The 13,912-nt window shown below is 34.9% G+C and overlaps 3 protein-coding genes across 3 annotated transcripts in view; 1 reads left to right on the plus strand and 2 right to left on the minus strand.

The window, feature by feature from the left end:
* On the minus strand, nucleotides 1-1,795 carry LOC116303495 (ribonuclease P protein subunit p38). Its single transcript, XM_031713050.2, has 5 exons — nucleotides 1,666-1,795; nucleotides 1,511-1,561; nucleotides 1,237-1,441; nucleotides 903-1,052; nucleotides 1-646 (listed from the first exon to the last, which is right to left on the minus strand). Exons 1-5 carry the CDS (start codon nucleotides 1,749-1,751, stop codon nucleotides 83-85), a joined length of 1,056 nt encoding a protein of 351 aa, XP_031568910.1. The 5' UTR covers nucleotides 1,752-1,795; the 3' UTR covers nucleotides 1-82.
* A 351-nt stretch (nucleotides 1,796-2,146) lies between these two features.
* On the minus strand, nucleotides 2,147-10,708 carry LOC116303503 (beta-secretase 1). The gene is made up of 11 exons (XM_031713058.2): nucleotides 10,230-10,708; nucleotides 8,633-8,721; nucleotides 7,638-7,854; nucleotides 7,029-7,163; nucleotides 6,312-6,446; nucleotides 6,089-6,190; nucleotides 5,750-5,899; nucleotides 4,391-4,472; nucleotides 4,220-4,312; nucleotides 3,785-3,835; nucleotides 2,147-3,174 (listed from the first exon to the last, which is right to left on the minus strand). The coding sequence occupies exons 1-11, from the start codon at nucleotides 10,458-10,460 to the stop codon at nucleotides 2,996-2,998; spliced, it is 1,464 nt and encodes a 487-aa protein (XP_031568918.2). The 5' UTR covers nucleotides 10,461-10,708; the 3' UTR covers nucleotides 2,147-2,995.
* Nucleotides 10,709-11,355: 647 nt separating this feature from the next.
* LOC116303508 (von Willebrand factor A domain-containing protein 8) overlaps nucleotides 11,356-13,912 on the plus strand; it is a 51,456-nt gene continuing 48,899 nt past the window's right edge. The window contains exons 1-6 of the mRNA XM_089032182.1: nucleotides 11,356-11,735; nucleotides 11,964-12,041; nucleotides 12,453-12,508; nucleotides 12,665-12,739; nucleotides 13,019-13,233; nucleotides 13,674-13,737. Coding sequence (XP_088888308.1) covers nucleotides 11,636-11,735; nucleotides 11,964-12,041; nucleotides 12,453-12,508; nucleotides 12,665-12,739; nucleotides 13,019-13,233; nucleotides 13,674-13,737 — 588 coding nt within the window. The 5' untranslated portion in view covers nucleotides 11,356-11,635. The remainder of the gene's footprint in view (nucleotides 11,736-11,963; nucleotides 12,042-12,452; nucleotides 12,509-12,664; nucleotides 12,740-13,018; nucleotides 13,234-13,673; nucleotides 13,738-13,912) is intronic.

The following is a 13,912-nucleotide window of genomic DNA, read 5'->3' on the forward strand; positions in this document are numbered from 1 at the left end:
AATTTCTCCAGAAAAATATTGTTCTTTACTCTTCAAGTTTTTTCTTAAGACAATATGAATACTTTCTAAATTATTTTATATGTTACTTTGCTTTGGATTTTGTCTTTTTTCTTTTACCAGTCCTGTTTTTATCTGGGTTTGGAAGAATTTGTTTTATGACAATAGGCTCAAAAGAAATACTTATTTTTCCAAGTTCACTTTTGTGCTCCACATTTTTTCTTTCTTTCTGTGCAAAAATTTGTCCTGAATTTCCTTCCTTGCTTTTCGTTTTGTTGTTCAGTTTCGAATTTTCAACTGTAATATTTTGAGACTCTTTCTTTTTGTTATCTTGTATTTCTTCATCCAACTGCCTCAAAGTTTCTTTTGGTTTTTCCTCTTCAACTACATTTAGTTTAACATCTTTGTCAGCTTTTTGTTTCTTGTTAATAACACTATCTTCTGAATTCCCAGATTCATCAGAATGCCTTCTTTTTACCCCTGCTTGTTGACCAGCCTTGTTTGCTTGACCTTGTATAGTACAGCCCTCGTTACTAAATGTCTCCTGTTTAGTCTCTTCAAATGGTTTTAGCCATGGAACATTTATTTCAGGGACCATCGGAATTATAAACTCCACCAGTGAGTCAAATGCTGTTTCTTTATCTTGTTTCTGTCAATGGAGAAAGTCATTTGCTGTTAGCAAAAAAATATCAGGGGGGGGGAAGAGTCCAAAAATCCAAGAAAGGAGGAGGTTTGATGAATCTCACTGTTGACTATGCCAAACAAAACCAGAGGTGGGGCATGCTCCCAAGGAAATTATTGAAATATGGTTTGCAGAAATGCTATTTATCTAAACCAAAGGGAAGGGGTGAGGCCCAATCAGCAGCCCTAAATCCACCCATAATAATTGTTTACTGTTAATTTACCTTGAAACCTAGAGCAGCTGTCTTATTATACTGCAGTAATGGACCCAACACTTGCCCAAGATCATGAAGACCAAGGGTTGGTACTTGACGAGTTGCCCCTAGCAACATGAAATGGTCTGTGACTGAGCTTGGCTTAATGGAACGGCATGCCTTAGAACGCAATTTGAAGGTATTTACAATGTCCACAAATAACACTTTTGGTAGAGCATATGACGTTTCATTGTCAAACACAGTAAAGTATGAAGATTGGAATGAAATTTAAGGGGGAGGGGAGGGGGTAGAAAGTGGAAGAAAGGAGAGGAGAAATATTGGCCCAAAGTAATAAACAACTTACCAAAACTAATTTCAACTCATCTTTTTCGTATCCCCTAGTAACTTCATTGATTCCAACAGCAAGACACTTCCTCAGTTCTTGCTTTTCTTTCATCTGTTGTATCAGTATCTTGTCTTCCTCTGTCAATGCGTCTTTATCAGTAGTTTCTAACTGCTTTCTACGCGCTTTAGAAACGGATCTTCTACTCAAAACTGCTGGAAATGTCCTAAAATTATGAAAAAATATAAGCACTAGCTCTATTCAATATCCATAACCTCTTAACTCTGAGTTGTACCTTCTTATTTCGTTAATAATGGAATAATACACTTGCTTTTCGATTGTGGGCCTGCAAAAACAAAAACAATAAAAAAACATGACCATGTTCAAATTTAAAACATAAACAAATTTTACTTGGTCATAACATTATTTATAGTGTATTTAATACTGTACCATGATAATACGTAAGGATTTCCTAGTGAGTTCTTTACGCTAGCCTTTTTTCGTAGACTACCTTTTTCAACCTTGTTGGCCGCCATCTTGGCATGTACCACAGGAACCCCATCTTAGCCATGTACCACAGGAACCCCAGCTTCTAAGTATCACGATTCATAGCTCAACAGAAATTCCAAGTCTCTGCATTGCTATTCTCAGATTTTTCCACTTTCTCGATGGAGGACAGCACTCCCAGGACCATAGCAATAGCACATAACATTTAGGAAGGGGGAGAGGGGAGGGAAGGGGAGGTGGCTGGCCCCAAAATGTAAGGACAGACACAATATTCCCAATTGATGGTTTTCAACCATTCCCAAGAGAATTAAATTACAAGACACGACGGCCATGTTGGAGGATATAACAAAAGAATTCATTAACAATTCTTTTGTTAAGTTCCTCCAACATGGACGACGTGAAAACCATCAATACTATAGCTATATCTGTTTTCTTTTTTTTATTTTCCCACTTTGTTACAAAAAAATTAATTTACAAATTGTGTGACTGTATATTTATGGGTCACAAATGAAATGAATGAAGCCTTGTGTTTTAGATACATGCAATAATAGTAAAAAATAGAATCACCAAATTGGTGTTGGTAAGTTGTTGGCCAACAGCATAACCCATAACCTGCCATCAAGCTAATAATCAATATCTGCCTAAAAACCGCACACAGCCTACTGAAAATCTGTTGATAACCTAGTATACTGACAACCTACTGACATACTACAAACAGCCTATCAACAAAAGCTACTGAAACCAATTTTGGGGGTCCTATTGTTTATTATTACGACCATTGTTCCGTATTTTTGTATGTTAGATATAAAGGAAAATTATGCAGCTTTCTATATAGTCTCCTACGCAGCTGCTATTAGCGTCATCACACAACTCACCTAAGTAGCTAAATTAGGAGCTTCTTAGGGGAGTGAGTGTTGTGTGACAACATTAATGGCAGCTGCGTAGAACTACTTTCTATATTTCTATTCTCTAATTAATCAATTGATTGACTAATTAATTACCTAATTAATAATCAGCATTAACAATTTAATATCAATTTGGTTATTACATTATTGTACTATGATTTCATTAAGTATATAAATACAATATTATTTAACAATAAGTGCTGTCGCAAGTGTTTATCAATATAATTTATGTAGCTTGCATAATACTGATACAGAGAGCAAATATTGTTAACTATGATAGGATAAATCCATTACCATGGTCTTAAAAGAAATATATACCTTATAATAATTTTTTAATCACTAAACTGATTTATTATATCTAGTGGCCTTTACTGAAATTCACTCCCTCCCAGCAATCTGTTCTCTTTCTTCCGTCGACAGCTTGCTTGCCCAAGCAGAATAAATATAGGTAATAAACACAGTCCACATACTCCTGCCATGACATACGCTACTGTTAACAGTGCAGTATCTGAACTTTCGGTTTCTATGTATTCACAGTCTACAGGATCTGAAATAAAAGAAATTATTTTCAACAACTGCTATTGATGAATCTAATTGTATCTATCTAAGCTTGAAAATCTAAAAAAAATACTTAACGTTCTGTTCAGTAGTACAGTATGCAGCAAGATATGTATGCATGAAAGAAGTATGAAGAGAAGAATGAACTATGGCATTAAAACAAAATATTTTTCACAACATTAACGTCACTGCAAACAAAAGTTTCAAGTCACTATGCAGGCCCATTGCTAGGACCTTGAAAGGGTAGGTTCGTTTTTCTACCAATCTTAATTTTGCCATTTCTTAAAAAGCTAAAATAGCGCTAAACATTATTTCATACTTCTACAAAGGTGGAGAGGGGGAGTTGGTTTGAACCATCAAAACAACCCTAATGCATGCCTGCTTTAAGATTATGTGAAAGATTAAGATACTTAACTTAAAGCAGGGCAAAGTACTATTTTACAGTGAATGCTTTTGCCAATAAGTGAATTAATCTTCTTATAAGATTTTGTTTTACCCAGCTGCTTGAAAAGGTCTTTTTGGAGGGATGGAAAATTAACCTTTTCTTATAGGATCATACATTAATTAATAATGAATACAATACTTTAACTGTGGCATACCTCTGCTAAAGGGACCAGAAACTTCTGACCTCGGGTTCAATCTACCTTCAGCTAAGAAAACAAACGATATTTAATATGTGTTAGTTATCAGCCTGTGAGAGCCACATGTCATGGAAGGTACAGGAAATGGAAATGTTTAATGATTAATGTCGATAACTCGCATTATCACTGTTTTCATTGCTACCTGCTGATCGAGACAACAGTTAGGACATGGAAACCGAACGATACAATAACATCTATCAAATAAATCATTACACTAAGTTACCCAAGTACTTTCTCATGGATCACATGTAAAGTACTTTTATGGACTCTAATAAATTTTTGATTGATAGCAGTATATAGCCTGATTTCCACGTTGTGACTGTCTTCTCATTCAGCATGTAGCAATGAAACAGTGGTAACTTGAACTCCAGCACTTTTGGTGACATTACGTACCTCCACAAGTGGTTGCTGCAAACCCAACTTGAACATTCTCTCTATCAAACACTACGTAAAAGCCTTCCATTATTACTGCACCAATCACAGTACCTAAAAATAACGTAATGACAGTATGTTGATCATTCATATTTTCCTTATCAAGATATAAACTGTGCAGTTTAAAGTTACCTTTTTCAGCCTTTGTGATGGCAAATTTATAGCAATGTTGACCCAAAAGTGGTCCATGTTCAATGGTTTCTCTTAGGTAGAGCTGCAACAGAGGATAAAATGTACTTTATTTATTGTCATATTGGCATATTCTACAGGTGCTGACACACAGTTCAACAGTGCATGCAACATTACACACAACTGTTGTAGCGTGTGTCTACCCCAAACTTGTTGCACACAACATTACATGCAAGAAATCTGAAGTTGAATCACGCTCTACTCTTGCAACATTGCGCACAACAAATTTCATCATGTGGACATGGCTGAAACATTACCTGCAACTTTTTGAAATTTCCAGCCAATCAGCTTGCACCAAATTTATAACTGCTGACCAAATATCTTAACATATCAGACTGACACAAGCGATGTTGCATAATTTTGTTGCAATGTGTGTCACCCCAATTCAATTTTGTTGCTTGCAATGTTGCGTGCAATGTTGCACCATGTGTCAGCGCCTTAACAGTGTCTCTCATCAGAGTTTTTTAATTTTTTTTATATAAATAACTTTTATTCCATCCATCAAAAAAGAGAAAGAGAAAATTATTTACAGATAAATAAATATATTAACATAATTTTGTATCTTTACAAAATCAAATGTCAGGAGGAAACGTTTTAGAATTCATTTAACATTTTCAGTACTGTGTACAAAAAATTTTTAATTTTGTCTATTGAAAGTCTAAATCTAATGCCTTTCTTATATTACAGAATTTTTTGAGGTGATATTGTTTCCTATCATTTTTTAAGGAAACAATATCACCTCAAAAAATTCTGTAATATAAGAAAGGCATTAGATTTAGAGTTATATAAGTTTACTTGTTAGCAATCTCATTCCCAGAGCCTTTATTTCTTAATATGCATGTTTGACGAAATAAGAGCAGTAAGAAATAAGGGCTCTGGGAACAAGATTGACTTGTTAGGAAATGAAGAAAGGTTTTCTCATCATCTCTGTTTGCTAGCAGAAATAGTTGCATGCCAGAGTGGGAAAAATACAAGCATCCTCATTCACAGAAGAAAATTTTGATTTTTTCCTCTACGTTTTTATATTAACAAGAATAGTGAAGCACAACTTTGTTTCTGCTCCCCCTCCCCCCCTATTGCACCACACCACTGCCACACACACAGAACACTGCAGCACAAATTTTACTTCCTAGCTTTGCTGTGGCTGTTAGTCAAGTCTAGACTGGTTCATACAGATTACGTTAATGTAACAAGTGAAATAAAGACAAAGTCAGCAAGCTTTTATTTTCTTTAGAAAGACTCTAAGTATACATGTAAAGTATTAAATAACGGCATCGTAATTTTTGGGGGATTGAGGTTTACCTGTGGAGGTATTTTTAGTCGGAACTCTTTTGACGCACCAATAGATGATAAAAGAGATAGAGACATATCAGGGAACTCTTCCCACGGCGTCTTGTCATAATTCCAGCACATCATTTGTCTACCATACCAAAAGTCATCCGGAACGCCAAGCTATACCACAACAAACAGACAAACTTGAATTAATAGGATGCAAAAAGGGAATGGTAAATGCTTTGGAGCCATGTATATATTGAATTGTGGATGCATGTTGGAGAAAACTTGTTCTGAATGGTGAAAAGAATAGAAGAGCTTTGGAATTTTTCAGGACAGATTTCTTATGCTATTGGCAATATTACTTACCCTGTCAAACTTTCTTAGTCTGTCCAAAATAGAATTAAACACTTGCTCAGAAACTCTTAGGTTTGTCGTTCCACTATCTACGATAGTCTTGTCATAATTGTACTACAATGAAAATGCATGCTTTTATTAGTACAACTGATAATCATTACACTACCTGTTTCATTAGTTGATTGCCTCAAGTAAGTAAGAATCAATTAATGTTATAGCTATGGATATCACTTACCTTCTTACAGTCTAAGGCAAGGCTTTCTCCATCTACAGCGATATCTGTTATAACTACTTCATAATACCATTTCTTGAAGATTGGAGTGTATAAAAGATCACCCTTATAAAGTTCATCATCTATGTCACCAAATACCTGAGAAATATGAGAAATTGTAAATATCGAATGTTTAAGAAAAATAAATGAATGAGAATAAGTGAAGATGAAAATGAATGAATGAATGAGAAAAGGAAACAATGAGAATAAAAGATTGAATGAAATAATTGTAAAAAAATATATGCATAACATATTTCCATTTTGCTTACAGTAAATTGGGTAGGTATTTAAAGTTATTCACTAAACTATGCAGCTTTTCAGTTTCCAAAAGCTAAGAAAAAGATGTTTTAATGTTGTAAATTGATTCTTTGAAGAAGAAAAGAGAAACAATGAAGTTAGATCAAGGATGGCATAGCTCAAGTTTAATAGACCAATCCATTGCAGTACGTCAGAATGCAGCTCAATTTGGAGGAAATAACAATAGGTCTCCAATTTTCATGAGATTGAATATTCTTTTGTTTTGTCCTCAAATTTAGCTGCTTTGATGTCACATGCAAGGGGTCTGTTATTGAACTCTACATCACATGTTAACGCTAGTAGAGTTTTTTTTTTTTTTTTGTGTGTAAAGGCTTTCATTTTCTCATTTTTCCAACTCCAACTTTTAATTTCTTTAAACATTACCATAGTGCCAGCTACAGTTGGTTCGGCTGAGGGCTCTATTTCACTGCTACCACACAGCTGCATTGAAAAGGAGTCCTTTTGTACAGCTTTTTCCCTTACAAACTGGTCAAATACTGGAACAACACTAGAATCAGGCTGTAGAAAAAACAGTTACTTAATCAGTATTTTTATACACTTAAAGAATACCGTCCTGATGATAATGTATGGATCTTCAGATGGTTTGACTTTAATAGTCATTAAAGATTTGTGCGGCTACGAACTCTATTTTGACCTGCATGGCAATAGTAGGCTTAGGTTTATGGCATCTAAGTGGGGCAGTAACAATGCAATGCTTTTGCATGACAAAGTATTTCAAACTAGAACAATTATTTGGTTCTGCCTTTCAACTAGACTGCTGTGAAAATCCTCAGTATGAACTTACAAATACATTGATGTTATTATTAGTTGGTTATTAGTTGGGAATGTATGGGTGCGTTGAACACAGCGAGTGAATAAGAAGGAAACTTAAACACAGTGTTAAAAAGTTTGGAAAATGCTCAAACGTCAGTAGAGTTCCCAACTTTTTTATGTGGTGTCTTATTTTCTTCCTTATTCATTCTATGAACTTACCTTTGCCAATCTAGCATAGCCAAGCCCAAGAATCCCCTCCCACATGGAGCCATTGATAAAAAAGTTCTCTGACGACAAAATACTAGCAACATCTACTCTGACCGTAGCATTAGGACCTTCTATGAAATTCAAGAGATCAGAGCCCAGCTCTCCTTCCCAGTTGCCTTGAGTATATGGAACAGAAACTACTGTGTTTAGATCCTTGTATGTGGTTGATCTATGAACAAATATGTAGGACAGCTCAGTATATAACTATACAACTGCTACTATTGGTTAGTAGCAACCTATGACTATATAGTGAGAGGTGAAACATTGCAGTACTCACAATTAGTATAATTTAATTTTATAATTTTTAGTTATGAGTGATGTTTTGAAAATTTTCAAAATTGGATGAACCTTTCAGGCTAGTATAATTTGAAAAATCATGAGTGTCTACAAATTCCAAATTGTACAGAACATTGTGCAATTTTTCGTTTATGATACACTCAACAAAATTGAGGAAATTAATTGGGACTCTACAGAGTATAATTTGGGATTTAATTGTACTCCTCTTGTCCAATCAGAATTGACTAATTTTAAGTGTATTATTAATTAAAAAGAATGTAAAAATTCATGGTCCATTCAAAGTTTTAATGAGCTTTTCATGGGATTGTAATGGGATTGGTTTTCGCAGTGGCTTCCCTAATGGATGAATGCAATATGCTTCCTATATCTATCTCTATAATGTCCCTATTGATGCAGAACTCTTCCCCAGGTGATGGTGGTAGTGGTGGGGGTTAAGCAAGCAATAACATTTAATTTAATTTAATGCGTGCGAACATATGCCATGGTTTGATCGCGTTTTTCTTTGTCAATTGTAAGGTTTTTTCATTTCCCTGAGGATGGCCAAATAGGCCGAAAGCTCGGATTACATTTATAAAATCTATGGTTGATAAAACAAATTATTATGAATGTAACAACAACCAACAAGGAACTATTTGATTTAACATTCTTACTTTTCAATATGAAAATAATACGGAACATAGGGGTGAGGTGAAGCTGCCACAGCAAAGTTACTACTTCCTGTATCAACAAGAACATTAATCTGAAACCAAACACAAAGAATTGAGTTAACATTAAAATAATGGAATATTCTAGCAACCAGGAAGGATGTAGCCTGAAAAAATTTAGATTTAGATATAGGAGGTTTTTGCTTAGTTTAAATATTAGATGGTCGTGTAGAATTATAAATATATCTACTGAAAATCTAAAGAAAAGAAAGAGAATTTTTCATTTTACTTGCTTTTCTTTTCTTTTGCTTATTAAGAATAAAAGGACGGCGCGAGCTGCCAGATGTTTTAATTTAATCCAATTTTCTATGGTTCTAAATCACAGAAAATTAGATTTTAGAATGATTTTTCGTTCGATAAAATCTTTCATAAAACTGGTAGGAGTAGAATGAAAAAACATGCTTAAAGATACATGAGATTAACCTTCCCATGAAATATATAGAGGATATTACATGGGCGCGCGGAGATACGAAATTTATCTTCGAGTGTTGAAAAGATCTCTCACAAATAAGCGCAGCGAACGAGTGAGAGATTTTCAACACGAGAAGATAAATTTCGTATCTCCTAGTGCCCATGTAATATTCTGTTTATTATATAATTATCAATGAAGTATGTTTTGGCTTTTTCAGGCAATTCTTTCCGTGTATTTTTGAATAGCCATCGCAATGGTGTTATTTTCACACGTGAAAATAACATGTTGTTTTCACGTGTGAAGATATCAATTTTTCGAAATAGAGAAAAATAGATATTTCATTGGTAATTATATAATAAATAGCGGATATTACATGGGCGCGCGAAGATACGAAATTTATCTTCGAGTGTTGAAAAGATCTCTCACGAGTGAGCGCAGCGAACGAGTGAGAGATTTTCAACACAAGAAGATAAATTGCGTATCTCCAAGCGCCCATGTAATATTCTGCTTATTATATAATTATCAATGAAGTATGTTTTGGCTTTTTCAGGCAATTCTTTCCGTGTATTTTTGAATAGCCATCGCAATGGTGTTATTTTCACGTGTGAAGATATCAATTTTTCGAAAAGGAGAAAAATAGATATTTCATTGGTAATTATATAATAAAATGAAATATCCTGTAAGGAATAAGTACCGTCTTTTAGTATAATACGACGCTTTTCTTATTTTTAAGATCAAAATTAAAATTCTAAGCGAATTGGACATTAACCGACATTCGAGGTAAAGAAGAATTGAAATGACAGCAAGTATACTAATTTCAAACGATAGAAGAATACTACAGTTCTGTAAAACGTACGTAAGGTTAGTTTTGATTAACTCAGTTTTATTAATCCCCTGTTTAACGATCTATTGTCGACAGACAAGAAAAACAAAATTCTCATCGATCTTTCACCTACGTTTTAGCTTTAAGTCAATAAAGAAGCACTTCTTGGCAAAAACACCACAAAATGATCTAACAAATACATCGCATAAAACTTGTCTAGATTCTCTGTATTTATAAAGAAAGCATTCTCTACTTGATATAAAGAGTATCTTTTGGATGTAAATTAGAGAATATGACTTTTAACTAACCCGTTGTGGCGGTTTTCCTAAATTAGTAGCAATGTAATATCCTTGCCCCGGCCGACCCTTTAAGTTCTCCATCGGCACACCATTTGAATCACGTAGATCTCTCTTAGTTCGGAGAAGAGGAATCCTATGAAATGCCTTTCTCTTGGGGACATTTTGTTCATAACTTAAGTCCAATAAACACATTAAGAAAAGCCAAATCGTTGTCCAGCAGAAGTCAATTCGTACACGCATCGTTCTTGTTTTGATGCCAAAATCATGCAGAATTGTACCGTATTCTCACCCTTGTAGAAAAGAGACAGCCAAACCATTCCACAGGAAAACCTGTAGATATTGGTTTATGGTATCTGGAGATTCAAAACTACAAATCTAAGGTTTTTTTCGGCACATTTTGGTTCAAATTCTTAAGATTCGCCTCTGTTGCTTTGCTCCATCCATTTCACTCCTCGCTTCTCCTTCGGGCTGTGACGTCACGCATGGCAATGGCATGCCAATTCGACTTCCGGTCCACAAACACTTGATACCATCACATCCGCATTTAGTTGATGAACTTGGAATTCTTTGTACATCATTTCTTTTATAGAATCAAGGGCGTCTCCTTGATTTGTAAAATTTGTTAGCCAAGGGAGTCAACCTTAAGAATTTATCTTTCAAAAAAATGACATTTCAAATCACATATCTGACCCCAAACTGGCATTCCTAAAGGACGTTGTTTTGTTTTTTTGGCTTTAAACTAATCTTGGAAAACCGTACCTTGATTTCAGGAATGAAAATTAGACGTTACTAAGATAAATTGTATATTTTGTTACCTAGCCCAACTAAAACATTCGTTTCCGTATCGCGAAATAGAATCCATAAAAAATAATTCAATTAAATAAATAAAAAAGAAACTCGAACCAGCCTCAAAATTATATCAGTTTATTCATTAAACCGAAAAATGAGAAGTTAACATTTTGTTCTTAGTAAATGGAGTAGTAAATGAGAATAAAAGGAAAGGAGTATGGGTTTGGAAATATTCGGATGAAGCCGAAGAAGCCGAAAATCTAACGACTCTTGTCGTTAGTTTTTCGTTGAGAAATCGGAAATTAGTTATGGTAATAACCACTGTACATAAAGCATGCAGACCGAATGCAAAATGGCGGTGGACTTTGGATGAAGAGGTTGAAGAGGGTTTTTCATATACTTTTAGAATCAAATGCCCGACTTATCTCCCCAAAAGCTTCCTAAATTTCATTGCTTTAACCTACGAGGGGCTCTTTGCGTAACTATCGTTTCTCTTTTGTACATATTTTTATCAAAAATGACAGTGTTATGTAATTTTGCACACGATGCATCGGACCATGTGGACTAGTTGTAGAACATGTATAGAATTTGATGTTACTAGTTAGTCGGTATTAGTTTTATAACAAATGTTGAGAATTGGGTTGATGTCGGCCTCGAAAGCGACAAGGAGGCTCAGGATACTCTCTAATTCAATAGGATGTCCTGCTTTACGACCTCTGTGTTCTGGTAAGTTTTTGAAAAGGACGTTTCTTATCTTAAATATATTAAGCTTAAATTTTCTTATATATCTCCAGAAAATGGTCATAATTCAGTTTGAATAGGAAATGAATGGCAAATTCCATAAAGACGGTTAACTTCTTTAATATATACCCTCCATACCCTGTCAGACGTTTCCGTCCCCTATTGTTCACGCATGGACAAGACTAATGATATGTTTTTAATTTGTGTATAAAGACAGTAGAGTTAGCATTGGAGATGTTAGCATCAAAGTCAAAAAGTCCCTGAAACCAGAACTAGTTCCTATAAAATACTGTAAGTCAAAATGCTTAATGCCATGCTTCTAGACTGGGAATTTTAGGGAGATATTTCTATGCAAGGGGTGGAGCTGGAGATTAGGTATTTATGGTAGTGGGACAAGTCTAAGGGTAAAAAATATTTGAAAAGTTTGGGTTTACAAAATGGGTGTTTGTGAGGGGTGAGGGGGAGGGGTGAGGTGTGGACAGGTGTAAGGTTATAGGTTATGTGAAAAGTTGGGGTTCAAGTGAATGAGTATTTGTAGAGGGAGTAGGGGTGGGGATTGAACAGGCATATGTATACAGGGTATATAAAGGAAGACTACTGTATATGAAATGTTAGAGATATTGTTTGAGTGTATTTTGGAAATGTATGAAAAAATTGTTATCCACTTTTTTGCAAGTTTATACTCGGATGTTCACATTTCAGATTCTGAAGATCTTCCACAATCTACTCTAAATACATTAAGATGGATTATGCAGAAGGTTAGTAACCTTATTTCATTTAAAATGTCTATCCTAAAGTGTGATATAACAAATTAAAAGATATACAGTATTTGTAATAGATGTTATGCTTGTTGCTAAAACTCAAAAAAATTATAATATCAAATTATAATATCATAACGTACTTTTCTTTAATAGGACAAACTTGGTCAGGATGTGTTTTTGATTGGTCCACCAGGACCTTTGAGAAGAATTCTTGCCATGCAATACCTGGTAAGTTGAGATGTAATATTTGATAGATCAATGATAATGTAATATTTATGAATGTGTAGTCACAGAAATTATCCATGACCCCAACCCAACCCACAGAGGATTTTGGAATTTCGAAGGGGGGTGGGGGTCTGGATTAAAAAAAAAATTACAGACTTTGTATCAAAGAAAATTGGAATTTTTTGGGGTGGAAGGGGGCGGGGGCTTGAAAAATACCTTCCGTTGGGGGGATGGATAATTTCTGGAACTACACAGTAATTGATATAACTTTGTTTTTGTTAGGAGCTGACCAATTCAGAAATGGAGTATTTGGCCTTGACAAGAGACACAACTGAGTCAGATTTAAAACAAAGGAGAGAAATCCATTCTGGTTCAGCATTCTATGTTGATCAGTGTGCAGTAAGGGCTGCAGTAGATGGCAGGATTCTGGTGCTGGAAGGGATAGAAAAAGCTGAGCGAAATGTCTTGCCTGTTTTGAACAACCTACTAGAGAACAGGTGATTCTTCTAGACATGAAATGACTTTTCTCTGTCATCCATGATGATAATGATAATGCATGGTAGTGATGATGATGATGACACTTGATGATAATGATGGTAGTGATGATGATGATGATGACACTTGATGATAATGATGGTAGTGATGATGATGATACACAATGATGATGATGATGATGATATGCTATGACGACGATATCAATGATTATAATGATGATGAGGATGATGCTCAATAGACCCTGTTTACATATCACAATGTTTATTTCCATGAGCATATTTCACCCTGCCTAACCTCGACATGGCTGCTTCATGAATTGATGATGATGATGATGATGATGCCTAAGTTGATGATGGTGATTAATCCCTTCCAGCTTCACATTCCTAAAAGTTTAGAATTTGTGAAAGATTCATTTTGATTATTGTTATTGTGTTGTGCATAGAGAGATGCAGCTTGAAGACGGAAGGTTCTTAATGTCTGCAACCAGATATGATGCTTTGTTGAAGGTATGTGTATTTAGGCAATGGATGATAATAATGAATAAATGTATGGATTAGTGGTTAGTTAGCAAACCAGCAGGCAGGGCTTAAAATGATGGCCAGTCAGTCACCAGTTATACAGTAATCACTGTTAAAGTTAGTCTTAGGCCTAGGGCAAACGTCGAACTTTCCATGCACCGAA

This window comes from Actinia tenebrosa, unplaced genomic scaffold (genome assembly GCF_029948245.1).
Source record: "Actinia tenebrosa isolate PJP-AT-01 unplaced genomic scaffold, QUT_ActTen_1.0 PGA_scaffold0__85_contigs__length_37466705, whole genome shotgun sequence".
In the NCBI taxonomy this organism is placed as follows: Eukaryota; Metazoa; Cnidaria; class Anthozoa; order Actiniaria; family Actiniidae; genus Actinia; species Actinia tenebrosa.

What these genes read in the sequence shown, in the direction of transcription:
- LOC116303495 (XM_031713050.2), bottom strand. Translation starts at nt 1,751, where the DNA reads ATGGCGGCCAACAAGGTTGAAAAAGGTAGTCTACGAAAAAAGGCTAGC. An exon ending in ATTATTAACGAAATAAGAAG is followed by an intron (nt 1,442 to 1,510) that starts GTACAACTCAGA and finishes TCATAATTTTAG; the next exon opens with GACATTTCCAGCAGTTTTGA. An exon ending in ATGAGTTGAAATTAGTTTTG is followed by an intron (nt 1,053 to 1,236) that starts GTAAGTTGTTTA and finishes TTGCGTTCTAAG; the next exon opens with GCATGCCGTTCCATTAAGCC.
- LOC116303503 (XM_031713058.2), bottom strand. Translation starts at nt 10,460, where the DNA reads ATGCGTGTACGAATTGACTTCTGCTGGACAACGATTTGGCTTTTCTTA. An exon ending in TTGCCTTAGACTGTAAGAAG is followed by an intron (nt 6,191 to 6,311) that starts GTAAGTGATATC and finishes TTTTCATTGTAG; the next exon opens with TACAATTATGACAAGACTAT. An exon ending in TGCAGCAACCACTTGTGGAG is followed by an intron (nt 3,836 to 4,219) that starts GTACGTAATGTC and finishes TTGTTTTCTTAG; the next exon opens with CTGAAGGTAGATTGAACCCG.